The 26,698-nt window shown below is 37.1% G+C and overlaps 1 protein-coding gene across 3 annotated transcripts in view; it reads left to right on the forward strand.

Annotated features, from left to right (window-relative positions):
• aclyb (ATP citrate lyase b) overlaps window positions 1-26,698 on the forward strand; it is a 66,798-nt gene that overhangs the window by 19,632 nt on the left and 20,468 nt on the right. For 2 of the 3 annotated variants that reach the window (XM_084135946.1, XM_084135948.1), the window contains exons 6-16: window positions 570-649; window positions 9,999-10,129; window positions 10,224-10,342; window positions 11,339-11,475; window positions 13,539-13,600; window positions 13,697-13,814; window positions 17,359-17,513; window positions 20,255-20,348; window positions 22,144-22,200; window positions 23,184-23,325; window positions 23,480-23,648. In XM_084135946.1, the coding sequence (XP_083992072.1) occupies window positions 570-649; window positions 9,999-10,129; window positions 10,224-10,342; window positions 11,339-11,475; window positions 13,539-13,600; window positions 13,697-13,814; window positions 17,359-17,513; window positions 20,255-20,348; window positions 22,144-22,200; window positions 23,184-23,325; window positions 23,480-23,648 (1,264 nt within the window). The remainder of the gene's footprint in view (window positions 1-569; window positions 650-9,998; window positions 10,130-10,223; window positions 10,343-11,338; window positions 11,476-13,538; window positions 13,601-13,696; window positions 13,815-17,358; window positions 17,514-20,254; window positions 20,349-22,143; window positions 22,201-23,183; window positions 23,326-23,479; window positions 23,649-26,698) is intronic. The other variant, XM_084135947.1, reaches the window with a different exon arrangement.

Genomic DNA, 26,698 nt, shown 5'->3' on the forward strand with positions numbered 1-26,698 from the left:
GTTGATTATATCTTTGATTAATCAAAATGGTATTTTCTGTATTTCAAACAATTTGCAAAGTGAAGGCTGGAAAACCAAACAAATATAGTGAAAGTACAAGATTAAATAAGATCAGTTTAGAATTCGATGAGCAATCTAGTCATATATAGTATTTAGTGCTGTAGATATTAAAGGGCTTAAAAAAGACATTAACTGACTATCCATGAGTCTCTGTGCTCTGTTTTTAATGATCCTATTTTAATTGCTCCTATTATTATATGACACTGTATTCTGGGACTAACATGGCATGCTTTTCTAAAAGTACATTCAAAATAACGAGAGCATAAATGTAATACTGGCATTTGCAAAGACAATGAAGATTGTATGATTTACAGGTGTTTTGTTGTAATGTTTCGTGTGCATGCTAATTAAGAGACCTTTAGAGGAGAAGACTGGTAATAATAGGATTCACATTAATCAGTAGTATTGTATGCTAACAATTATTATTATTATTATTATTTTTTGCGTAAATATATATATATATTTTTAAAATGTATTAATTTTTTTGTTTTGTTTGTTTGTTTTTGCAGAGTTCTAGCAAGCTTCATAATGGGTCTCTTCGATTTGTATGAGGATATTTACTTCACATATCTGGAGATCAATCCACTTGGTTTGTGCTTTCTTTTTGTCTCAGTTTCCTGTTATTTGAGTTAATGATTTTTAAGGCAAGCATGACTGCTAATATTTACTCGTATTTAATATGTGATGTGGGATTTTGAGTCTACTCACTGACCATGTGATGCATATTACACAATTACTTGTCACTATTTTAGTTTTTTGGCATGATCGTTTTCATAGTAACCCATCTCTTAATGGCATGTAAAGGTGACAAATATGGTCGGTCACTTTATGAGTCAGTCAGCCCCTTCCTGATGATTCTTGTCCACAGTAAAGGCCCCTATATAAATAAAACGAAATCGAAGAACAAACTGATGTGCATCATTTCACATAAAATGAGGCCAAACCGTAGCCTGGCAAGCCAGACCCACATCAAGATGTTGGGTCTGGGAACTCACCATTGGCAGGGCTCAATCCGAGGGGCGGGATAAACGGTTGTCTTTCAAATTCCCTCTGCATGCAATAGGACAGCGCTACAACCAACCAGAGCGTTTTCCCACCAGCGAAGCTAGTTGATAGATACAATTTTTGCCGTATCTGGTCGGCAAAACTACGAACACATCTTCCTTTTTTAAGAATGACTTAAGTGCTGTTCTTTGTTCTTTTCTCAAAGAAAAGCTTAACTCCAAGTCTTCCATAGTCGCGGCCAAAGCCGATTCGAAAGACCGCTGTTCGCCAGCAGCAGCCATTCTTTGTTTTCAAGTAGCAGGAAATCGTCGCAACTCTATCTATTATTTTAAGCACGCCCGCCGACTCTATACACGATGTGATTGGCCTGACTAGAGTTTGTTTTTTCCAGCTGGAAAGCCAACGGAGAGTTGCTAGACCACCCTGGCTGCAAAGTAAAATTTGCTGCCGCTAGGGTGCGTCTAGATTTCTAGGCTAGCCAAAAAGAACTTTGTTTGGAATTTGTTTTGGGAGTTCGAAACGGCTTGCCAAAGCGAACTTTCTGGAAAAGTTCGTTCCGGTTGCTAAACACCTTTGTACCACCTTTGGTCCGTGGCGATTACGTGATAGGTAGGTGTGCGCATAGGCTTCACCTTCTTTCACATAGAAATCTTTTCTGGTTAATTAGTTCTGTTGAGTCTGTGGAGGTTAGACGTACACTGTAAAAAATTTGTAACACTCCCAAATCAAAAATTTCAATTGACCGATAACATCTAAATTTTTCAACTGGCCCAAGTGAAAATCTGTAAATTTAATTTTATAATTTACAGAATTTCACTTGGGTCAATTGAAAAATTTAGATGTTATCAGTCAATTGAAATTTTTGATTTGGGAGTGTTACAAATTTTTTACAGTGTACGGAGGTAAAAACATGTACACGCTGGAGAGCTGCTTTATAGTAGAAGTAGTAGATAACTCGACACTGAAACTGTTTTTCATGTTTAATACGGCAAAGCTGCTTGATTTTAAGCAATCTATTATATAAAGTGCTAAACGTGATGTGACTAAGAGTGCAGAATTGCAGAGCCCATGCAAACATATCCACGTTGCTATGATCAGATGCTTTTCTTAAGCTTTATTAAAAAAAATGCTTGCTGTTTTCTTAATTTTGTTGTGTGTTTGTTATTGAGAGGAAAGCGTGCAGCACATATTTACATATTCATCTAAACTTTGCTCTCAGCAGAGCGGGTGGCGTTGGATGTTCGATAACAGTATATCGCTGGTCACGTATTTCAAACTTCATTTTACCCCTTAATAAAGAACTTTGCCGTGAATATATTGGGGCCTTAAGCTGTCATGCAGCAGACTTCATTCCTTTGGTCAAATGTGAGAGTACTCAGCACCATTTGAGCTATGGACAAAAGTCTGTTTTGACTTGGGCCAGTAACACCATCCAGAATGCCCTAGCACAAGGGCTGCAGAGTTTAGCTCCAGGCCTCCTGCCCTAATCAAACTCATTTAAACAAACTCAGAGATCAGGTGTGTTTGATTAGGGTGCCCTTCAAGTGGAGTTGGAAATATCATAATTAAGTGTTTCGAACACATGAATCACCAAGTGAAGTCATATTTACAAGTGGGAAACTCTAGAATTCTAAATTATATAAAAGTTGCTGAGTTGTGCGTTGGAAGGGGTGTGTTGATTGTAACGATGGGGGTCTGTGTAGTATTATAGACCAGAGATGTCCAAACCAGGGCCTGTGGGCCAAAGTAGGCCAGTGATAAGCTTTGATTAGGCCTGCCATGCCATGAGAAGAAAAATATAGGCTAGGAAATAAAACATGCCGTTAAAGTAGACTGCAGGTGTAGACTTGAAAATTAAGCTTTTTCCCCGTTGTGGTTGAATCACGGAAGCAACACCAGTCATTTTGCCAAGAGATCTCTTTTTTATTATTTTATGTCAGACAAATAAGAGAAACCAACGAGATGGTGTCTTCATGCCAGCTTCTCTGCTGCTCTGGACACAAAAACTCTATTCAGACGGGACTAGTTTAACTTGGAGAGGTAGGGTAAAGTAATAATTACCAGAGCTTCTCTATGATTTTAGTCCCATCTGAATGTGCCATCTCAGTAATCATTACGGACAATGTCAGTAAAGATTACGACGACTTTTACCTTCAGTAAAAAGGTCCGGAAAAATTACTTCAGGTAATACTAATCCCGTGCAAATAAATATGTACGTAAATATTTCATCATTTCCTGTTTAAAAGTAGTTTTCCACGGTTTTTCAAGTATGGAGATGCTTGAAAAAGCATTCAGTTGCGTTCTAGACGCTGGGACAAGTCTGTGGCAAACTCACACATACCATTCAGAGCAGAAAGAAGATCGAAAGCGCTTGTTAGAGGCACAAAACATCTTTTAGCATTAGGTAAGTGCCTATTACCAACACAATCCAATCTGAAGTTAATTAATACATCGTTCGACCGGACATAACTGTTTTATATGTATAAATATAGGTTATATGTGTTTGCGCACATGATATCAGGAAGCAACGTCATACGCACATGACGACAGGAGGGTGGCGGCGATGCACAAATCGAGTTACCCCTCCCACTTCTGCTAGTTTTACTGAGATATATTATCCTGTGCGAATTGGCCATTAATATTACAGACATCCTGCATTACTCCATCTACCCTTGTAAAGTTAATCCCATCCGAATAGGGCTAAAGGCTGGGTTTTATAGGCTACTTATAGGAAAGAATTACATTACCAGAAAAACATTTACTTATAACATATACCTCGTGCTTGCACGCAGCACAATCATCTTTTCTTATAGAGAACAGGCCTGGTGTACTACAGTCGACAATACACATCATCATTGGAAAACCTTTGCATCAGTGGAAAACAACATCATGCTATACAATCCTTCCTTATAGAGAACTTGTGACTTGTGTCATGTGCATAATTGGAAAACATATGCTACACATTCCAAAATGATCTCCTCTCAATGTCTCTGCAGGATCCTCACACACATATTATGTTCACTCTAACTCATGTACTTAAACTTCACAAATACGTCTGATTATGAATACTAATAAAGAATAATAATACTGATACATAATATTAAATAATACAATTTTAGTCTTTACCGGTATTAGATAATACTGTTTATCGCAGCAATTAATATGCACAATATTGTTACCGTGGGCACACAAAATACTGTGAATAATTCTAGATCATTTTTTTCCTTTCTCTTAACCTACAGTAACTTAATTTCCATCAACGATTCAAGATTCAGAGCGCTCTAACGCAGGGGTGCCCAATCCTGCTCCTGCCGATCGACTGTCCTGCACAGTTCATCTCCAACCCTAATCAAACACACCTGAAGCAACCAATTTAGGTCTTCAGGATCACTTGAAAATTAAAGGCAGGTGTATTTGATTAGGGTTGGAGATAAACTGTGCAGGATTGCTCTAACGCAGTGGTTCCCAACCCTGCTCCTGGAGTACCCCCAACACTGCACGTTTTCTTTGTCTCCCTAATCAAACACACCTGATTCAACTCATCAGCTCATTAACCCATGTGATAACACCCTGGAGGTGTTCTGACATGTGCTGACATTTGTGCTTATTTCTGTTACTTGTGACATTTTCATGGCTAAAGTCTGATTACACCATATTCAGCACAAACTCTGCTACAATAATATGTCAGCAGCATGTATGTAAAAGTTTGTAGTTTTGAGATAATGACATTTATGCATGGTTTGTGAAAAAACAAAAACAAAAATTGTCACTGAAATAAGGTCATGAAACCCATACTGATTATTTCTTCATAAGACTTTTGAAAATTGTATCACGTAGCCTAGAATATTTGCTCTAAAACTATGTGAAAATCATCCTGCCTACTCGTTCAGATAAAACAATATATTGATTTAAAATTTGTAATACATGTTTGTGTAAGAAAACTTTATGCGAGGAGGGCGTAAATCATCATGAATATTGATGTGTTTCACACCTGAGAAATACAAAGACCTGCTATCAGACCCTATCATTATGAGGAACCTTGCACAAAGAATGAGGAGAGATTTAAAAAAGAATGGCTTTTTGATTGTTTGGATTTATTTACAACACAACATAATCCAAAGATACACAATAAATGACAAAAAAGCACATTATTGAACACACTGATCTAAAGACAGAGACTTGAACAGTCACACACCTTTGTGCCATTCCTCAAACATAGTACATACCTGTCATTTCCAAGGTGTTTGATTTTTCACTTTACCATGTTCATGTACAGAGACTCATGTGAATGTTGAAGTCAGCAGGACTCATCAGTGGCATCTGGTCCCTGTAAAAACAAAAAAACAGCTGTGAACATTCTGATATCAAGAGAAACTATAGGGAAACTATAAGAGAAACTATATATGTATGTATGTATGTATATATGTACATATATATATATATATATATATATATATATATATATATACATACACACATACATACATACATACATATATATATATATATTATTTTACTTCAATGAAAGGTTAGATTTTTGCACATTTTTTAAATAAAATATCAAAAGGATTAAAAATGCAGATTTATTTTTTACAGCCATATTTGATCATATTTACCAAGGGGGCAAACACTTTTTCACACCACTGTATGTATATATATATATATATATATATATATATATATATATATATATATACAGTGTTGTATATATATATATACATACAGTGGTGTGAAAAAGTGTTTGCCCCCTTGGTAAATATGATCAAATATGGCTGTAAAAAATAAATCAATAAAAAGTAAAATAATTGAAAGTGGGGGGAAAATCACATTATGAAATAAATGTTTTTCTCCAAAACACTTTGGGAAAAATTGTTTGCCCCCTTTTATTAAACACTTTTTTTTACTTTTATTTTTATTAAACTGTTTTTTCCAAGATAACAGCTCTGAGTTTTCTCCTATAATGCCTGATGAGTTTGGAGAACACCTGACAAGAGATCAGAGACCATTCCTCCATACAGAATCTCTCCATCCTCTTCTCCGTTATAAGATGTCTAGAACAGGCTGTCAGGTTTAGATTTTTTATCTGTTGATATTTGATCGAATCCATGATGCCATGTATCTGAACAAGATGTCCAGGACCTCTGGCAGAAAATTAGGCCCACAGCATTACCGGCACTTCTGCATTTTACTCCAAAGCGTACCTGCACTTTTTCTTGCGTACCGCTACTTCTCGCATGTAGCCGTGTCACGCCCATTTCACATATACTCCGTTTGCAATGCGTTTGCGGTGCTTATTTTTTTCCCGCACCCATATTAACAGGTTAGAGCAGTGGTTCCCAATTCCAGTCCTCGTGACCCACTGCTCTGCACATTTTGTATGTCTCCCTTATTTAACACACCTGAACCAGATCATAAGCTCATTAGGAGAGACTCCATGAACTGAACTGAGTGTGTCAGATAAGAGAGACATACAAAATGTGCAGAGCAGTGGGTCACGAGGACTGGAATTGGGAACCACTGGGTTAGAGCTTTCACACTGCACGCGGATGCGGTCCGGCAATGCGTTCCAGGTGCGGTGCGTATACAGCAGTGCAACGATAATTTCTGCACCGAGTCTATTTTCGCTGTGCTGCACGCGCTGAATTAAAGTGACAGCGCATGGTTCGTGGTCAAAATTAACACAGAATTTGACATGAAAATATAATAATCTCACTATAAATGCATTTAATTAAATAAAATGTAGTAATCTCACCATAAATGTATTTTTGGACTTGCAGACTTGGAGTAGTTCCGTTTTCACACACACACGCATGCGCGCGCACACACACACACACACACACACGCGCGCGAATTGTTTAAATACATTTATGTTGTTAATAAATATCAATAAATTGTTGTTGTACCAGCAATATCTCCAAGTTTTGTTTTTCACTGTAGAAATCTCAAATGTCGTGATTACTTGCCAATGCAAGAGAGTACCGGCACCTTTTTTCCCCCACTTCAAGCACTGTATATATATATATATATATATATATGTATATACATATATACATATATACATATATATATATATATAAATATAAATATAAATAATTAACACCAGGTTTGTTGTGCCTTGTAGGCATATAGGCTACGTGCAGTGCTGCATAAAATAATAATAAATAATAATAATAAAAATAGCCTATAGCAGGCAGCCTATAAAAATAACACTTCAGTAACACTACACTAGAGAAAAATATATTGATTATCATATGTTACTTAAAATGTTTCCATTCGTTATGACGTTATGAAATGAGATTTTGGAGTAAGTAAAAACATGAAGCCTAATGTTTGGCGCGTTTTGCTTTTCAAACGCACAGCGCGACTGACTCAAACGCACAGCGCGTGCAGAGAACATTTACTGAAGAGATCGATCCGCTCCAAATTATGAAACATTGTTACCATATTATACATATCTACGTTTGAGCAGATATCCACAAACACAGTATTTAACAGTAAACACGGGTCTAAACATTATAATATTCACCATATTAGAGTAAACACTCATACTAGCCTTCTTTTATCATGCTGTGTTTTATTATCGAAAAACATCCTCGTGTCGTACATGTATATACATTTAGTATTGAAAGGTTGCCTACCTGTCTAGTTCACATTTCAACATGTTTCTGTCTATATATAGATACATATACATGTACGACATTAGGCTTCATGTTTTTACTCCAATCTCATTTCTTAACATACATTTTAGTCTGGCACCAGTTTAACTAGTAGCTACAATGTAAAGTTTATACAACAATAACATGCTTACTATTAGGATTGGAAATGTCTTACCTTAAAAATCTTCTCATCTTCAAATCGCGTTCTTCTAATTCTTCTGAGGTAAATCCAAGCTAAACAGCACAGCACAAACACAGTCTTCCAAACTCGATGAAAAGCAGAGTAAGTTACTGAAGTCCCTGATCCAGGTAATAGGGTGTTTACAGGTCTGCGTTCCTTTGCGTGGACTATTTGCTTGTGAATCCCTTGTGCGTGCATGGTGTGGTCACATTAGAGCTATTGAGGACACACTTGAGAAACTGTATATCTCGTTGCTTTCATACGGATTACTTAAACAGAGAATATTTGTTTTTGACATGATTTACATTATTTAAAAAAAAGACACTTCAAGCTTTCTAAAAACATATCTCTCACATATGGGTGGCAAGTATTCGCTGAGTCACAGTTAATTTTCTGTCGTGTTTCAGAATGAACTTCATGTGAACTCCGCGCATCATGTTTATTATCTTTATTTTACAAAAAGCAGAACATTTTGTTTTTATTATGAGTGTACACAAATAAAAGTATACATTTAACAGTTTTGAATGATGTATAAAACTTGCCTCTATGACAAAAATAGACAAAGTTATTTGAGTGTCTTTTGCACTGATAAGAAAAAAAGCGAGGTGATCGCACCAGTGCGACCGCCGACCCCATGGGGTTAAATACATCCTCACCCACTCTGGTATCCTAGCTCACTTGTACTCATCTCATTCCTTCCGCATTGGAGCAGCTACCACCGCAGCCCAAAAATGTCTGCCTGACTATCAAATAAAATTACTGGGTCGGTGGTCATCAGACGCCTTTCAGCCTTACATTCATTCCGACCTCAGCCTCATCAAACAGGCCCATTTAACTCTCGCTACTCTTCAAGATAGTTACAATCCACTCAAGACAGCTGCCCCACGAAACTCAATCCAACCAATGCCTGACTAACTTGATGCTGCCGCTGCAGTGCCTCGCTTAATTCGATGTTGCTGCTGCAGTGCCCCGCTTGATTTGATACAGTCAATGAATGAAACAAGATGCAGTGTTGCCATGGGCACCAGTGAATATGTCTGACTAGTACTAAATGCTGTGATTGATCAATCAGAATCCCATATTATAGAAAGCCATGTAACAAACGCCATTTAGTTGTTGATTTAATTATCATGCTTAATTTAAAGATCCCTAATTAATAATAGACTTCATGTGAGTTCTGTCACATGAAATACAAATCTACTTGGCATTATAAATCATAATTTATTTGTGGATTAATCTAAACAGTCATATAGTTTCTTAAATGTTCAAGATTCTTATCTTTGTCATTTTTCATTTTTTTTAAAGGTCAGTTGGTGTTTAAAAGTAACTACAATAGCATTAAAAACAGCAATAAAGTTTCATTGTACTATGAAACTGAAATTGTTTTATTAATTAAGCCAGTGGTTCTCAACACTGGGAGAGATCGGAAGGGGAAGCAAATTGTTTACAAGAAAAAAAAAAAAACACAAACAGGGCATTATTTGGCTACTCTTTGTATTTTAATGCTTTTCAAGTAGAATGTTCATAACTGGTCTGGACTTATTTCTATACTAGTGGTTGCACAGACTAGTCGACTTTAATGCTCTGTCATTATGCTTTAAGCTTGATGTCGACTTGTCGCTGATCATGGCCTATAGACGGTGCAACAGGATAATACATTTTTTAAGTCCACATTTACACTGTTTCTAACAGTTAAAATGACAAATAAATGCATACTCTGAGAGCACTCCATCTGTGAGCAATATAACGAACCAAAGACAAAAGAACTGATAAAAAATAAGCTGTTATGTAGGAGCAATAGCCTTTTGGGCAGCACTGTGTCATATGCCATAGCTATACACAAGGCAACCCGCTCTTGGTTGAGAACCACTGCTATAGACAGTAATTTGTTCCATCCTTTAATTACAATAAATTCATTTGTTTATACCATCCAGTGTTTTTGTTGTATTAGTCTTTACCTTCCTTAAAAGGACTAAACCTTATAAACTGGTACTGAATAAAAAAGAAAACTAAGAGAAGCTGGTACTAAAATACATGAACAGGATGGTAATGACAGAATGCCAATCATATTTCATTTTCTGTGTCCATATATGCAGTGGTCACTAAGGACGGAGTGTACGTATTGGATATGGCAGCTAAAATTGATGCTGCTGCCGACTACATCTGCAAGCCCAAGTGGGGTGATGTGGAGTTTCCTCCTCCGTTTGGCAGAGAAGCTTATCCTGAGGTAAAAGCGGAATAAGATCATGCCATTGCACACAACTGTCAGAGAGCGCGTGTTCTGTGGCTCATATTTTCTGTGTGTGTTTCTGTGTGTACAGGAAGCATACATAGCAGATCTCGATGCTAAGAGTGGCGCCAGTCTGAAACTCACCCTGCTGAATCCCAGAGGACGCATTTGGACCATGGTGGCTGGTGGCGGTGCATCAGTGGTTTACAGGTGGTGCTTCCAAAATCTTGTGCCCGGTTGCATAAAGCACCTTTAAGTGTCTAATTTAAACCCTTAAGGGTGAACCCTTAACCCTTAAGTCTAATTTTCCCTTAAAGGGATAGTTCAAACAAAAAGGAAAATTCTATCATTGTTTATTCACCCTCAAGTTGTTCCAAACCTGTATGAATGTCTTTCTTCTGCTAAACACAAAACAAGATATTTAGAAAAATGTGTGTTACTAAACAGTTGATGAAAAATACTTTGAAAGTCAGTGGGGTCCCAGCAACTGTTTGGTTACCTTCTATTGTGTTCAGCAGAAGAAAGAAATTCTTACAGGTTTGGAAAAAAGGGTGAGTAAATGATGACAGAATTTTCATTTCAGTAAAGTTGACCGAGTGGAACAGGTAGCCCGAGCTGTTGTGATGTGGGGTGGAGGCGGGGACTAATATGCATATTCATGGATCCGCTTATACTAAATGAAGCAAGGGTGTAGAGTTATATTTAAGCTATTGTATGCAGAAATTATTTTCACAGTCATTTCATTCCAGGTAAACATGATTGTGTGTTCAATTGATGTAGATACAAATTACTTCTTCAGGTTCCCGCTAATAAATAAGTTCATGTTCCTTTCCTCCTGGTTCAGTACAACATTTTTAAAAGAGGTCTGCATGTTCTTTGTGTGTTTTATAATATTTTAATATAAATATACATATTAAAACTGGACTGTATATGTGATCATTGTGGGTAACGCTTCACAATAAGGTTTATTTTTTTCAAGGTTTCATTCAATAACATACTTCTTTAGTATGTAATAATCTTTGTTTAATGTTCATTTCAACATTTAATAATACATTTTTTAAATCAAATATTGAATCTGTTAACATTACTGAATGCACAGTGAACATGAACTATTTTTATAAACTAACATTGCTTATTGTTAGTTCCTGTTATCTAATGCATTAATGTTAACAAATCAGTCCTAAATTGTTACCCTTGTTTGTTTAGTGACACCATCTGTGATCTGGGTGGAGTAGATGAGCTGGCCAACTATGGGGAATACTCTGGAGCTCCCAGTGAGCAGCAGACGTATGACTACGCCAAGACTATCCTCTCTCTAATGACCCACGAGAAAAACCCAGATGGTGAGCTTGTGTGTGTGACAGAATAGCATGCTTTTTAGGACACTAATTACTAGCATGAAAAATATTGAATAATAATAGAAAAAATAATAATAGTAAATTGTTTTATTTGTGATAATGCAATGAAACATGCCAAATAGTGTGTACATAATTTTTTGGGTAGGCTGTCGTACAAAGAATTTATGGACGCATGCCAAATCAAGAGAGAATCAACAAAATATTAATAATTCTATGCATTTTTTTGCATAGTCAAATAAAACCTGCAGCTGTAGATTACCTTTTTTGCCACATAATTTTGTCATATAAATGCCTTAAACAAGATTTTACAATGTACAATGTATTTATTGTGTTCATATTGTATTGCAAAACACTTTTGCTGCTATTGAGTTGGGATATGGGTAAGGTTAGGGACAGGTTTGGTGGGTTAAGGTGTAAAAGAAGGCTCAACAGTGTAATTATAGATTTAATTACAGAAATTAATTACAGCTGTAATTACCTGCAGGTATTTTTAAAAATATAATTACAATGTAAAACATGTATGTTAATGCAGTCGGGAGACAAGCGCCGACATTAATGCTGGCAGTGAGTGCATGGTTAATCCAGGATACAGGCGAGACTTCTGTCCTTACTCTGTGATGTTTTTGCAGTTGTCCATGCTTGTGCGACTTTCTCTTATAGCCGCTATGCTGCTGAGCTTATAGGTCTCCATTGTATGGAGTTCTTTTAGCTAGGTCAACGGCTTGGCTTGCAGCCGACCTGGACCTTCGCTATCAACACGGCGGGATTTTATAGATCCCCATAGCGCCACCTATCGGTGACGCAGTGTCGAGAGACCGACTCGAAAGGGAACGTGTCCGGTTACCTAACGTAACCTCGGTTCCCTGAGAGGAGGGAACGAGACACTGCGTACGCTGCCGTGTTACATATCTCAAGAGTCATATATCTAGATCTTACATATCTAGAGGGGGGAGCCCGCCTCTATTTCGCGCACTTGAGCGCCATTGGTGGGTGAATTCTAGCCCGTGAGATTTCATAAGGCTTCAGTTGATTCGAAGAAGGAGGGATAACCCCCATAGCGCCACCTATCGGTGACGCTGTGTCTCATTCCCTCCTCTCAGAGAACCGAGGTTACGTTAGGTAACGGACACATTTTCTCTTCTCCAAATCACTAAACTCTGTCAACACAACTCACTGCGCAGGTTATGCTTCGTATCTTCATCTAGACAGCGTGAAGAACGCAACGGCAGCGTAGGCAAACCCGACATTGTGATGTTCATCACGGTGCCGAATAATATCCGGTATGTCCATAAAAATATATTTAGAATTTGATGCGAGTAGATTAAAACAATGGCCGATAACAGGCATACTGTATGCCTATCTGAGTGTGGTATAACCATACTTATTAGTGAATAATAATCAGAATAGTGAAAATTGCATGTAAACTGGAGTGAAGAGTTCTGCTTGTGTCATGTAAACATCTTACTGCGATTTAGATCTTACTCTGATTATTAGAAATAATCGCATTATTGGTGCACATTTAAACGTAGCCATTGAATCATTATTTTCCTGTTAATCACAACTGTAAAGCTGCTTTGAAACAATCTGTATTTTATAAAGCACTATAAAAATAAAGGTGACTTGACTTGATCAATAATCTATATACAGTGCCCTCCACAAATAAAAGCCACCTTTGGTATATTTGAGCAAAACAGCCCATGGGAAAATATCTTTAGTTTTTATACTCTTGGCATTTCATTCAAAATAATCACAAAAATCTAACCTTTTATAAAAAAATTAAATAATAATAAAAAGCCTCAGCATTAAAGATCCACCACCATACTTTGTTTCCCAGAATCCTCTGATTAACCACAAAGTCTTCAAAATGGAGCCAAACATCAAGTAGCATTTGGCAAAAAAGAAACCTTAAACAGAACATCTAGGAAGTTTTCCGTTGATGCCCATTCTGTCGGACTAATGTTGTTCCTGAATTCAGGAATAGGAATTTGATGAAATTTAGAAATTCAGATTTCAAATTCAATTTGTCCCACCCCAATCTTAACTTACAGGAAAGGTGTTGATCATTGGTGGCAGTATTGCTAACTTCACTAATGTAGCAGCTACGTTTAAGGTATGAAGACTTCTCTGTCTTGGTATTCATCATTATTAGATCATGTCATGTTGCTCTTTTTTATCATGTTTCATCACATTTCATGACACTCATCAGGGCATTGTGAGGGCTATCAAAGACTACCAGGGGCCTTTAAAAGAACATGAAGTTACCATCTTTGTCCGACGTGGAGGTCCAAACTATCAGGAAGGGCTGAGAGTGATGGAGGAAGTAGGTAAGTGTTTTTTGTTTTTTTGTTTTTGGAAGAGCAGCTTATCAAGGGTGCTGTTTACTATGGAAGGCATTTTCTGCCAAATTTAAATAAATAAATTAAATGATTAAAATGAAAATTAAAACCAGATTAACTATTTCATTACAGAAAACAGTACGCAAAATATGTGACAAAATTGAGAATGAAATTAAATGATTTCATTTTCACAGCATTATCCCTGTCAAATTGAAAAATAAAATGCAATTGGTGATTTCACATTTCATTTTCACTACAGTCTCGAGGCAAGACTGCCAATATTAAAATGAAAAGCCAAACGTGAAAAAGAAACTACAAATACAGTTTTTACAATGCTCTTTAGTAACGCTCACGCAATAATAGTGACACAATTCAAATACAAATGTAAATTTTCGTTTTCATTTTAATTCCTCTTTTATTTCACAGTTTTCATTTTCGTTTTCATTTTCAAAGACAACCTGCATGCAAATTCTATGTTAATAAGTGGGTGTGGCTTATTCTAGTAACGGCGCTAAAGGCACGCCTTCTGTAAAGCGAAGTCGTCGACATCCCGTGTGCATGAGTTGAATGTGTGAAACGAAATTATTTAAATGTGATTATATTGTAATCGAGATGACGAGATATGGCGAAATCTGTTAGTGAGCTTTTGCGGGAAGCTGCCGCAGCATTAGAACATGGAAACAACCAGCCTGACCATGTTAGTTATGATGTTAGACTCAGACTAGACCATAATCGACGATGAGGTTCATTCATGTATTAGGCTGTTTTGGAAATTCAACTATTTGGGTGTACAAAGGTCTTAGTAACACAGTTTCTACAACAATTATAGCCAGACATTAATACCCACTAGCTTTAACCGAGGACCTCGGCCAATGTTTCATATTCACGTCGTGCCTAACAACGCCCTTCAGCCGTGACTTATTCAGATACAGCACTAGCCTGTATCTGTCCGCTGTTTAACTGTTACGTGTCTTTTGGTTATTTTAAGTTTGTGTACAAAAAGAATCACAATGCTGATTTTCATTTCCAGTAACAACTTCTGGATGAGATCGAGAAAGCGAGTGTACCTGCATTTACAGTAGGCTAGATATAGCATTTTCCTTCAGGTCAGTATATTCATAATAAAAAATCCGTTTGAATGTCCGGTGTGATATCTTGTACTTTTAACAGTTAATAGGGGTTGTCCGTGCCTATAGTCATGTCAGTTGGGTCTTTCTTCTCCGTGATCACAAGTTTGAGTCATTTCAAAAGTCTTCTCTACTGACTGACTGACTCACTCACTCATTAAGACAGTCTTTGTCTCCATCTAATGGAGAAATAATGTAACTTATTCTGTTGCTTTATGGTCAGGGACTTTTTTTTTTTCTCCAGCAGAAGGAATTGGCTTTTAGTGATTCATTTTACTTCATGAAAGTTGCATAGATACATATGTTTCGGGATTAATATTTGTATTGCGTGGTAACCGTTTTATAAAAGCAATAAGGTACACTAGGCTAGTGCTGTATCTGAATAAGTCACGGCTGAAGGGCGTTGTTAGGCACGACGCGAATATGAAACATTGGCCGAGGTTCTCGGTTAAAGCCAGTGGGTATTAATGTCTGGCTATAATTGTTGTAGAAATTGTGTTACTAAGACTTCTGTACACCCAAATAGTTGAATTTCCAAAACAGCCTAATACATGAATGAACCTCATCGTCGATTATGGTCTAGTAGTCTGAGTCTAACATCATAACTAGGTTATGAATTCTAGCTTTACAGAAGGCGTGTCTCAGCGCCGTTACTAGAATAAGCCACACCCACTTATTAACATAGAATTTGCATGCAGGTTGTCTTTGAAAATGAAAACGAAAATGAAAACTGTGAAATAAAAGAGGAATTAAAATGAAAAACGAAAATTTACATTTGTATTTGAATTGTGTCACTATTATTGCGTGAGCGTTACTAAAGAGCATTGTAAAAACTGTATTTGCAGTTTCTTTTTCACGTTTGGCTTTTCATTTTAATATTGGCAGTCTTGCCTCGAGACTGTAGTGAAAATGAAATGTGAAATCACCCATTGCATTTTATTTTTATTTTTCAATTTGACAGGGATAATGCTGTGAAAATGAAATCATTTAATTTCATTCTCAATTTTGTCACATTTTTTGCATACAGTTTTCTGTAATGAAATCGTTAATCTGGTTTTAATTTTAATTTTAATCATTTAATTTATTTATTTAAATTTGGCAGAAAATGCCTTCCATAGTTTACATCTGGTATTAACATTAACATTGCCTGAAACCAATTTGGATGGTACTAAAAACAGGTGTAAATGGGGTCCAAAATGAGATTTGTCTGGTGCAAACACATTTAGAGGTAGTAGAAAATGACCACCTAGCAATTAGGGATTAGGGAAATTTGTAATTAATTATTAATATTTATATCCGCTTTAAGAAATAACTGATGTAGCAGAGTTAATATTGTGATTGATTATGATCGACCCTATTTATCCAGCGTATGTTTAGTTTAATTATCTATCAACTCTAAGAAATATTCTGCGCAAACTAATCTAACCCCAACCAGAGCGGCGTTGACCACATTACTTAATTCATTACTGTTCCTCAGAAGTTCAGGTGTTTTTTCCTGCACATAAGATAATGAAAATCATCATGAAGTTATTACATTTCTTTTGCTTCTTATCTTTCATATTAGTTTCATTATAGTTGACAGGCTACTTTGAAGAACTGCATGTATGTAGCCACGGAAAGAGCTGTTCAAATCAGAAACTTTAACGATTTACTATACCATAGTCGTCTTGAGGAGCTCGGTCTATTGAGCTCTGACTGCGCCGTGTGTGAGACGCGCCAAATTAAATGGAAAAGTGGACAAAGCTTCCTTTTCAAGTGAAATTACATCTTATCAACTACCGAAATATTTTCTAATTTCAGTTATGCGTATGAATGAATTTCACTAAGGTTGATCAATGTTTTTCATTTCACTAGTGTTTGTAAGACAATTTTTTCAGTAATGCGTATTAATTAATTTCACTAAGGTAGATCAATGTTTTTCGTTTTACTGGTGTTTGTAAGAGGATTTTTTCAGTTATGCATATGAATGATTTTCATTAAGGTTGATCAATGTTTTTCGTTTCACTAGTGTTTGCAAGAGGCTTTTCAATAATTATGGCCTATACGACCCCTCATACACACACACTCAAAGCACGCGCACTGAAAGCTGTCTCTCAGACAGCATGCAATCCTGAATTCGGTTCACTTTAGTGGATTCTTGTGCTTGAATGGTCAAATACACACACAATTATGTCAAAATGCCCATCATGTGGAATTTAATTATTTTTGTCACTTTTTCAAGAGGTCAATCTGACCTTTAAATCCTCATTTGGTCAAACGTCATTTCACAATACTGTATGTAATCGCAGTTCAAATTGGAACTTGACAAAATGTCCATGTGTTCACATGTGTGTGAATAGAAGTCATTACACACCATGCACGAGTAATCTCCTATTTCTTTTCTGGTTCCCTTTTCGTTGCAACAGGAAAGACGACTGGAATTCCCATCTACGTTTTCGGCACAGAGACTCACATGACTGCTATTGTTGGCATGGCGTTGGGTCATCGGCCAATTCCCAATCAGCCTCCAGCGGCAGCGCACACTGCCAATTTCCTGTTGAACACCAGTCCTAATGCAGCTGTAAGTGTGGTTTTGTAGTTTATCCCGATGTCTGATAAAAGGGATGCAAACACATACAGCGTGGGTTTTTTTCAGCAATTAATTTACAGTTGGCAGTTTGTGGTGACATGAGCGAAACCGGCCGTAGGTGAACTTATAAATGAGCAGCAACACGATGCAGTGACTACCAAAAGGAGTGAAGACGTTGGAGCACATGTGGTTTGTCTTTTATGAGACACACGTCAGAAAATGCTCTGTGATTCACTGATAAGTGTTCGTTTCATTCATGTATGTGTGAATATTGTAATACAATAATAATTTCTGTCATTGGATTAGAATACAGTTCAAATTCATACATATTACAACTATTACAGTGAGGAAAATAAGTATTTGAACACCCTGCTATTTTGCAAGTTCTCCCACTTAGAAATCATGGAGGGGTCTGAAATTGTCATCGTAGGTGCATGTCCACTGTGAGAGACATAATCTAAAAAAAAAATCCAGAAATCACAGTGTATGATTTTTTAACTATTTATTTGTATGATACAGCTGCAAATAAGTATTTGAACACCTGAGAAAATCAATGTTAATATTTGGTACAGTAGCCTTTGTTTGCAATTACAGAGGTTAAACGTTTCCTGTAGTTTTTCACCAGGTTTGCACACACTGCAGGAGGGATTTCACACAGATCTTCTCTAGATCAGTCAGGTTTCTGGGCTGTCGCTGAGAAACACGGAGTTTGAGCTCCCTCCAAAGATTCTCTATTGGGTTTAGGTCTGGAGACTGGCTAGGCCACGCCAGAACCTTGATATGCTTCTTACAGAGCCACTCCTTGGTTATCCTGGCTGTGTGCTTCGGGTCATTGTCATGTTGGAAGACCCAGCCTCGACCCATCTTCAATGCTCTAACTGAGGGAAGGAGGTTGTTCCCCAAAATCTCGCAATACATGGCCCCGGTCATCCTCTCCTTAATACAGTGCAGTCGCCCTGTCCCCTGTGCAAAAAAAACACCCCCAAAGCATAATGCTACCACCCCCATGCTTCACAGTAGGGATGGTGTTCTTGGGATGGTACTCATCATTCTTCTTCCTCCAAACACGTTTAGTGGAATTATGACCAAAAAGTTCTATTTTGGTCTCATCTGACCACATGACTTTCTCCCATGACTCCTCTGGATCATCCAAATGGTCATGGGCAAACTTAAGACGGGCCTTGACATGTGCTGGTTTAAGCAGGGGAACCTTCCGTGCCATGCATGATTTCAAACCATGACGTCTTAGTGTATTACCAACAGTAACCTTGGAAACGGTGGTCCCAGCTCTTTTCAGGTCATTGACCAGCTCCTCCCGTGTAGTTCTGGGCTGATTTCTCACCTTTCTTAGGATCATTGAGACCCCACGAGGTGAGATCTTGCATGGAGCCCCAGTCCGAGGGAGATTGACAGTCATGTTTAGCTTCTTCCATTTTCTAATGATTGCTCCAACAGTGGACCTTTTTTCACCAAGCTGCTTGGCAATTTCCCCGTAGCCCTTTCCAGCCTTGTGGGGGTGTACAATTTTGGACAGCTCTTTGGTCTTGGCCATGTTAGTAGTTGGATTCTTACTGATTGTATGGGGTGGACAGGTGTCTTTATGCAGCTAACGACCTCAAACAGGTGCATCTAATTTAGGATAATAAATGGAGTGGAGGTGGACATTTTAAAGGCAGACTAACAGGTCTTTGAGGGTCAGAATTCTAGCTGATAGACAGGTGTTCAAATACTTATTTGCAGCTGTATCATACAAATAAATAGTTAAAAAATCATATATTATGATTTCTGGATTTTTTTTTTAGATTATGTCTCTCACAGTGGACATGCACCTACGATGACAATTTCAGACCCCTCCATGATTTCCAAGTGGGAGAACTTGCAAAATAGCAGGGTGTTCAAATACTTATTTTCCTGACTGTATATGAGTAATAACATTGCATTATGGGCAGGGCTTGAAAACAGAATCAAAATCAGTCGGTTCACTCCGAACAAAATCAATATTTTAACGTTTCTGTTCTTGCATTCCTTCTGTAAGATTACCTTTTCAAGAACGGTTGATTAGAAAAAAATCTAGTTAATACATTTTTTAAAACTTTTTTTGTTTTGTTTTGTTTGTTTTTTTGGCTATACTTTATACAAGAGCTTGAACAGAATTGTATACTAAGAACTTGTGACTAAACCTCGTAGCTCTGTGGATCCACAAACTTTGTAACCAACCAACTTTGTTGATGAAATGCAATGCACTTACTGCCTCAGAAGAATCTCCAACATTCACTGGTGAAAAACCTTGTTACTCCATTTGATCTTGATCTTGGTCAAATGTTAATAATATAATGACACATGCAAGGTCTTTGACTTTTTTATTTTGATATTCTGTTCCATTTCCATTGCTACTTACTTATGATGACTTGAGAACTGAGCGTGGACATTTCACTCAAGTTGGATGCAATTTTTATGCAATGTCACATTTGCATAGAATTCATGGTTGGTTGACTGCTAAAAAGAAAATATTAAACAGAACAATAAAATAACGTTACGGTTGAAGGTCATTACAAACAAGTGTTTCTGTTCATAACAATTAAACTTGATTTGGTTTTCGTTTATTTTCCTGTTAAAATTATGTTCGTTTACAGTTTTTGTTCCTTGAACCCTGATTATGGTAATAAATTCTAGATGGCAGTGGCCCATAAACCCTTCCAGAAGTAAGTTCTTTCTTTTGTTCTTTCTTTCAGACACCATCAAGAACCAGAAATCCTTCATTCTCTGAACACAAATTGAGCAATAGTTTCACAGATGTCATGACACCCACAGCAGGTGCTCCACCAGGTATTTGGAGCTCAGTTGTTGTTAAAACAATCAGTCACAGCAACTTTTAAAGACAACTTTAGTAGAACCTTAACAAGCTAATTTGCATTGATTCAGAATTGTGCATTAATTCTTTTAACTGTAGCTCAATTTAAAGATGCGCTAAGTAACTTTTTTTTTTTTTTTACTTTTAAGTAACTTTTTTTTTGGTTTAACTGAACTTTATACTGATGCCAATCAGTGTGGATGCAGCTTCACAGAAAATTTAAGATTTGCCAGCATCTTGTAATTTGGTATACCTCTAACTAACATGAACAAGTTTTAAATGTTTAAGAAAACATATTAGCCATATCATCTTCCAGGTCGTCTTCCAGGTTCTCCAAAAAGGTACAGTGCATGTCACAAGTGCAAAAAAACACTTGAGCTGGCCACCACAAACCAGTTATCCCTGTGGTAACTTTTCTGAAAATCAAGATCAAGCAGGAATTTAATTTAATTAGTGGTTTGTTGTCTCTGAGCTCAACTAGGTTTCTTTTACATTTTTGCACTTGCCTAAGACATAGGCCTGAGCATTTGAATTTATATTTATTTTCAAATATATATTTATCTAATGTAAATTTTTTGTTTATTAATATAAAAGTTCAGTTATTTTCTTAAATGATCAATGTTCTTTTAAAAGTTACACTGTAAAAAATTTACTATAAAATTTACAGTAACTTACTGGCAATTTTGGTTGCCAGCAAGACTGTAAATATACGGGAGTACCGTAAATCATTAACTATACTTGTACTGCAAAAAAACAGTGTACTGCTGTGTACATATACTGTAAATATAGCCTTTTTCTTTCTTTTTTACATTTGTTTTCTATAAATATGGGACTGAAATTACATTTTTCAATTAATGGCAAAATACAATAACAGTGTAACTAACATAAACAAGATTTTATTTTAATATGTACAATATCTTATTTTACTGTAAAATTTACAGCAATTATTTATCTTGCTCCCACTATTCATAGCATAAAATACAGTAATACTGTAAATTGCAAAAAAACAGTAAGTAATTGTCAAGTTTTACTGTAAAATTCACAGCAATTGTTTACAGTATACTGTGATTAGTTTAAAAGGCCAATGTAGTGCTTTAGATTTACATTTAGAAATTTTGATGCTGCCATCTTTCTTAAGTAATTTTACCCCCCTGTAATTTGGCTCCAAATCTCTGGTGAAAATTGACATTTTGACCCCCCTCTACAGAATAGTGGATTAATCAGTAAATATACAGTACATCCATGACATTTAATATTTTGGCTTTCTTCTTCATTTAGGTATTTCTTTCGCCAGAAAAAAATTATCAAAATCAGAAACTTTAGCCGGGGACATCTGGTTGAGTTGACACGGAATGACCCTTTAGAGTTTGGTGATTAATCGATTCATAGTGCCAGTTTCATTTATTTTCTGCTGAGTGTAGAAAAATTGGCAGAAAGTCTACTTGCACCTGTCCTTTTGCTACACAGTGCCATTATGCTTACACGCATGTGATTGTGTGAATGCTGGGAGATATTAAAATCAGATGCTAAAAATGAATACACAATGTTTACGAGTTCTGTGTGAAACTGATAATAACATTTTTATTTATACTGTGAAAAGTTACTTACTGCACCTTTAATTATTTTCCATTTTCTTTGTACATTCTCTTCTTCCCCCACCCACTGTTTTTGTCCTGTTAGTAATTGGTTTATTTTTATTTCACTTCCATTCCGTCTCTTTTCTCTCCTTATGCTGTCATGTTTTCTTTCTCTCTTCATCATAATAATTAGTTTCCACTCTTTGCCATTCGTGGTCTGTGATGGTCATGTTTAATGCAGCGGTTAAAGGTAAGAGCTCAGGGCTGGTTAAATGTTTAGTGTGTTTCTTATTAGTAAATTATATAAAAGCTAGTTCTGGTCCTCTGATTTTATTGTTCAAGAGCAATGTTAGCAAAGTTGTGTGATTGCTTGGAGCAAAGTGATGATTATTGACTACTTAAAACTAACTGTCTGATGCGTAAATTAGGTGGTTTTCACACTGGGCGATTTTTCCCAGCGCTCCTTGCAGTGTTGGGACTGGTTTCAAACTCACTCGATTGCCAAATTGTTCATTATCTGTACATTACCTGCACTTGTGGTGAACAGGTCTCTGGTTTGATACCGTGGTCCATTTCCTGGTCTGTATGGCAGCTTTCACCATATCAATTGTTCATGCAAACCATGCTCTGTTCGAACAAAGTTGCCAGTGTGAATCTTTGAAAGACATCTAACTCTCCATGTGGGCAGTTTTAGAACACCTCAATTTGTACAGTTTTTATTGAAATGTATGCGTGTATAACTCATGTTGTTCCAAACTTCTATGACTAACTTTCTTCTGTCAAACACACAAGACATTCTGAGGAAAGTTGGGGTCTAAACAACATTGGACTCCAATGACTTTCATTGTATGAAAAAAATACATTTTTGTTCAGCTCAAATACCACAAGCTATATATTTGAATTAACATACTGCTTGCATACCACGATACTATCATAGCACCAATATAACACAGAGCAAATCAATGGCAAAACACTACTAGACCATAGACCAGTCTTGTCTCTCTTGTTAAAATGGCTGTCTGTAATTTGATTGGCTGTCTTAAAGCAATTTCAGTGCAGGTCTATAGGGAAAATAACTAATTGCTGAATTTGTAAAAGCTGTTGCACCTCTCTTTGTGCTTGGCAGAACTGAATGGTCATTTATTTATTTACATAGTTTTGATTTGTGGAATTAAGCAGATAAATGACTTGGAGTTGAATCTAAGTGTAATGTTTGTCTCTCTACCCCTTTAGCTAAACCCACGACTCTCTTCAGCAGGCAGACCAAGGCAATTGTGTGGGGCATGCAGACGCGGGCAGTTCAGGGAATGTTGGACTTTGATTACGTGTGTTCACGTGATGAACCCTCTGTTGTCGCAATGGTCTACCCCTTCACGTAAATACATTTAAAAAACATCTTGCGCTGAGTTTTTACGATCAGACTGTCCAATGTAATATAACTTGTATCATGTCTAATACTTGCTTTATTCAGCTCATCATGGCACTGAGGATTGTCAAATGGGATTTGAGGGCATGTTTGTATGTTTCAGTGGTGACCACAAGCAGAAGTTTTACTGGGGTCATAAGGAGATCTTACTGCCGGTCTACAAGAATATGGCCGATGCTATGAAGAAACATCCAGACGTTGATGTGCTCATAAATTTTGCCTCCCTTCGTTCGGCTTTCGACAGCACCATGGAAACGTTGCAGTATCCTCAGGTAAAATCCCATGTTGACAGCCCTGGGTTTCCGTTAGCTGGTAAATACAGCTAATAAAGTTTTTTCATTACAGTCACTTCAATGCTGTGTGAGTAGCTAATGCTATGAGAACGCCTCGCAGCAGTGATAATCTCTGAAGCCTGTTCAGAATCACATCAATTTATTGCCAGATTGCTCCTTGATGCACATATAAACTAAGCCCAGCGTTGTTTTGTTCAGAGTTTCTGAATTGATTTCCTTTCAATTTGGGAGTTTGAAATTGAGTTGGCCACATCCAACTGGTTTCGATTTGTTAAGCATTAGTTCATGCATTAGATATTGGGGATATTATATTAACTAAAAAGGACTAACACTTTTAAAGCATTATTTAAAGCATTCTTGGTTGATGTTCCCTTGTCTATGTTCTAATAAATTAACAATACATTAATAACCAACATGGAATTTATAGTCAGCAGTTGAAAATTACCATTAGTTTAGATTAATAAATGTAAATATATTTTGTTCATGAACTCACGAACAGTTTGTTTTATTTTTCTTGTTCTCTGTCCATATGGCATATAAACCTCCAAACTTTCAAATGTTTTTCAAAACTTTCAAACAAGGCTTTGTCTAGTTAACATTCAATGTTTATATTGATTGCTTTTCTACATAAAAAGATTAGTTATATGATTTTTTTTAAATCTCTGTTTATTTTAATCCCACTTCCTTATATTCAAATCTAAATCACAATTCACCGTTTTGTTTGCGACCTGTGGCTTTTACAGGTAATACTTTTGGGTTAAAAAGAGGGACAGCAGCATTCACCCTCTGTTATTCATAAGGAGGTTGAATCTAGCCCGCTTGGAGGAATCTATAGCTGCTTTTCCACTGCCTGGCCAGTGTGAGCCAGGGCTAACAGCGTGCCGTGCGGGGCCAATAGCCTCGGACCTCAAGCACTGAGGCCTAAATTGAGTTCCGCTTCCACTGTCTGGTCAGTAGTCCCGCAGCGCTACCCTCACGTAAAACAACCCCACTGTTTCACCAGCTGACTGAAAACTAACAGAAGAGAATGATTTTTACTTAAAGACTTAAAGTCCCCCTGTAGTTAATCATTTTATCCCTTAAAACTCATCTTTGATCCCCAAAATTAGATATTTAAACTTTTTTCCTTGAAAAAAAATCTTCATGCCTTAAAATAGCTTGATAGTTACTCTACACCAGTGATCTCAAACTCAATTCCTGGAGGGACACAGCTCTGCACAGTTTAGCTCCAACCAGCTCCAACTCTCACCTGCAAGGAAGTTTCTAGTAATCCTGAAGACCTTGATTAGCTGGATCAGGTGTGTTTGATTAGGGTTGGAGCAAAACAGTGCAGAGCTGTGGCCCTCCAGGAATTGAGTTTGAGATCACTGCTCTACACCCTTGCCTCATTTGGTATACGCGGTTCTATGAAATATGCAAATTAGCCCTGCCTCCACTCACTTACACCAGCTCAGAGATCCACTCGTTGATGTAATTGGTAGTTTGTTACGTCAGAAACTCCAGCGATTTCAAACCGCGTTTTTGAGACTGTCTTTGGTTCACTGCAGTTTTAAGGAGAAAATGCTCAGCAATGGTGTTGACTTATGAATTTGCACATGGTTTGTCTTAAAGCATATTAAAAACACCACATAGACATATAAACAACATTAAAAACTTGATTTTCAACACTGGGGGACTTAAAGATTCCAGCATTGATATTTGACCAATGCTTTACAATAAAAATGTTACAGTAACAGTAATTTATTAATTTGTGTCAGAAGTGCACATGCTGAATCAAACTGATATTTACCATTTCATATAAAAAGAGAACACATACCTATTCGGTTGCACCTGCTTCCATTTATTTGCTATGACAGGAATGCACAAAGCAACTCCATTAAGTCTTTTAATACAAAGGCTTACACATTTAGAAAAATATTGATAAAATATCATGTTTACGTCACATTTCTGAGGATTTCTATTAAGTTTCCACAGAATTATGTAATGATTGCGATCTGAGGAGGTTTGAGCGATCTCTCCATCTCTCTATATTGTTATCCTTTCAGCCAGAGCAAGAGAGGGAGCTCATGAGAAGAAAGCAGGAGTTATTAGTTATGCGAGTTAACCTTGCGAGTGCATGACATGAGGATGCATTAGTCTGGTATCAACAAAGGCACAGGGAAGAGACAGATAAAACATGAAACCAAATAAATACACGATTATAATCATATATGATTTGTCTACATTCTTCAAGCAGTCTCTGGTATTTTCCTTAAACATATGTATTTATTAGCGCAATGATTAGCATAAGTAGCCTTCAGCATCACATATAGATATATTGCTGCCTCATACGGTGATCAGAATCGCCATCGGATTGCAAGGAAGTTATTTAAAACACTCGCTGGTGTCTGAAAGTGAGTTTTGAGCTGAATTTTTTTTAAAATGTCTTACATTTTGAAGTTAGCTGGTAGCCTGATATAATAACATGGAAAATGAGCAATGGTGTTGACTGTCTCCTGACTCCGCCTCTGTTCATTACCACTCCTCAAGCCCCTGTTGGTCCGCTTTGGACCAAGGTATACAGCGGGCCAAAAATCCATGGCTGTTGGCCCAGAGGAAGCCCAGATGAGGCCCGATCAAGCCCCGGAACTGACAGTGGAAATGCGACTGGCCCTGGTACGCATTAGTACACTCGCTTTTGGCCCGAAAGGGACTTCACATGTGGGGCTTAATGGCAGCAGCTGCAGGCATTACCCGTTTGGGTAACTTGTCTTTCTATAGCCGGACTCTGTGTTGAGGGATGCCTTTACAAAAGAAGTCAGTCCGAGGTCTTTAAGACAGCCAGGTAGACCTTATGGAACATAAAATGCCTGAAGCTTTTGGTAGTACACTTTGCCTTTGGTAGTACACTTGAGAAGCATGAAGGCAGACATGCAGATTTTTCATTGTCCTCATGAGGACGGACTTCAGTGGTGATGTGCATAAATCGCCAATTGGGGTGCACACACAGGCTGGTGCCCTCCTGTCCTTTACTTGTTCCTGTTTAGGAC

Source organism: Abramis brama (assembly GCF_963993115.1).
Source record: "Abramis brama genome assembly, chromosome: 14".
Classification (NCBI taxonomy): Eukaryota; Metazoa; Chordata; class Actinopteri; order Cypriniformes; family Leuciscidae; genus Abramis; species Abramis brama.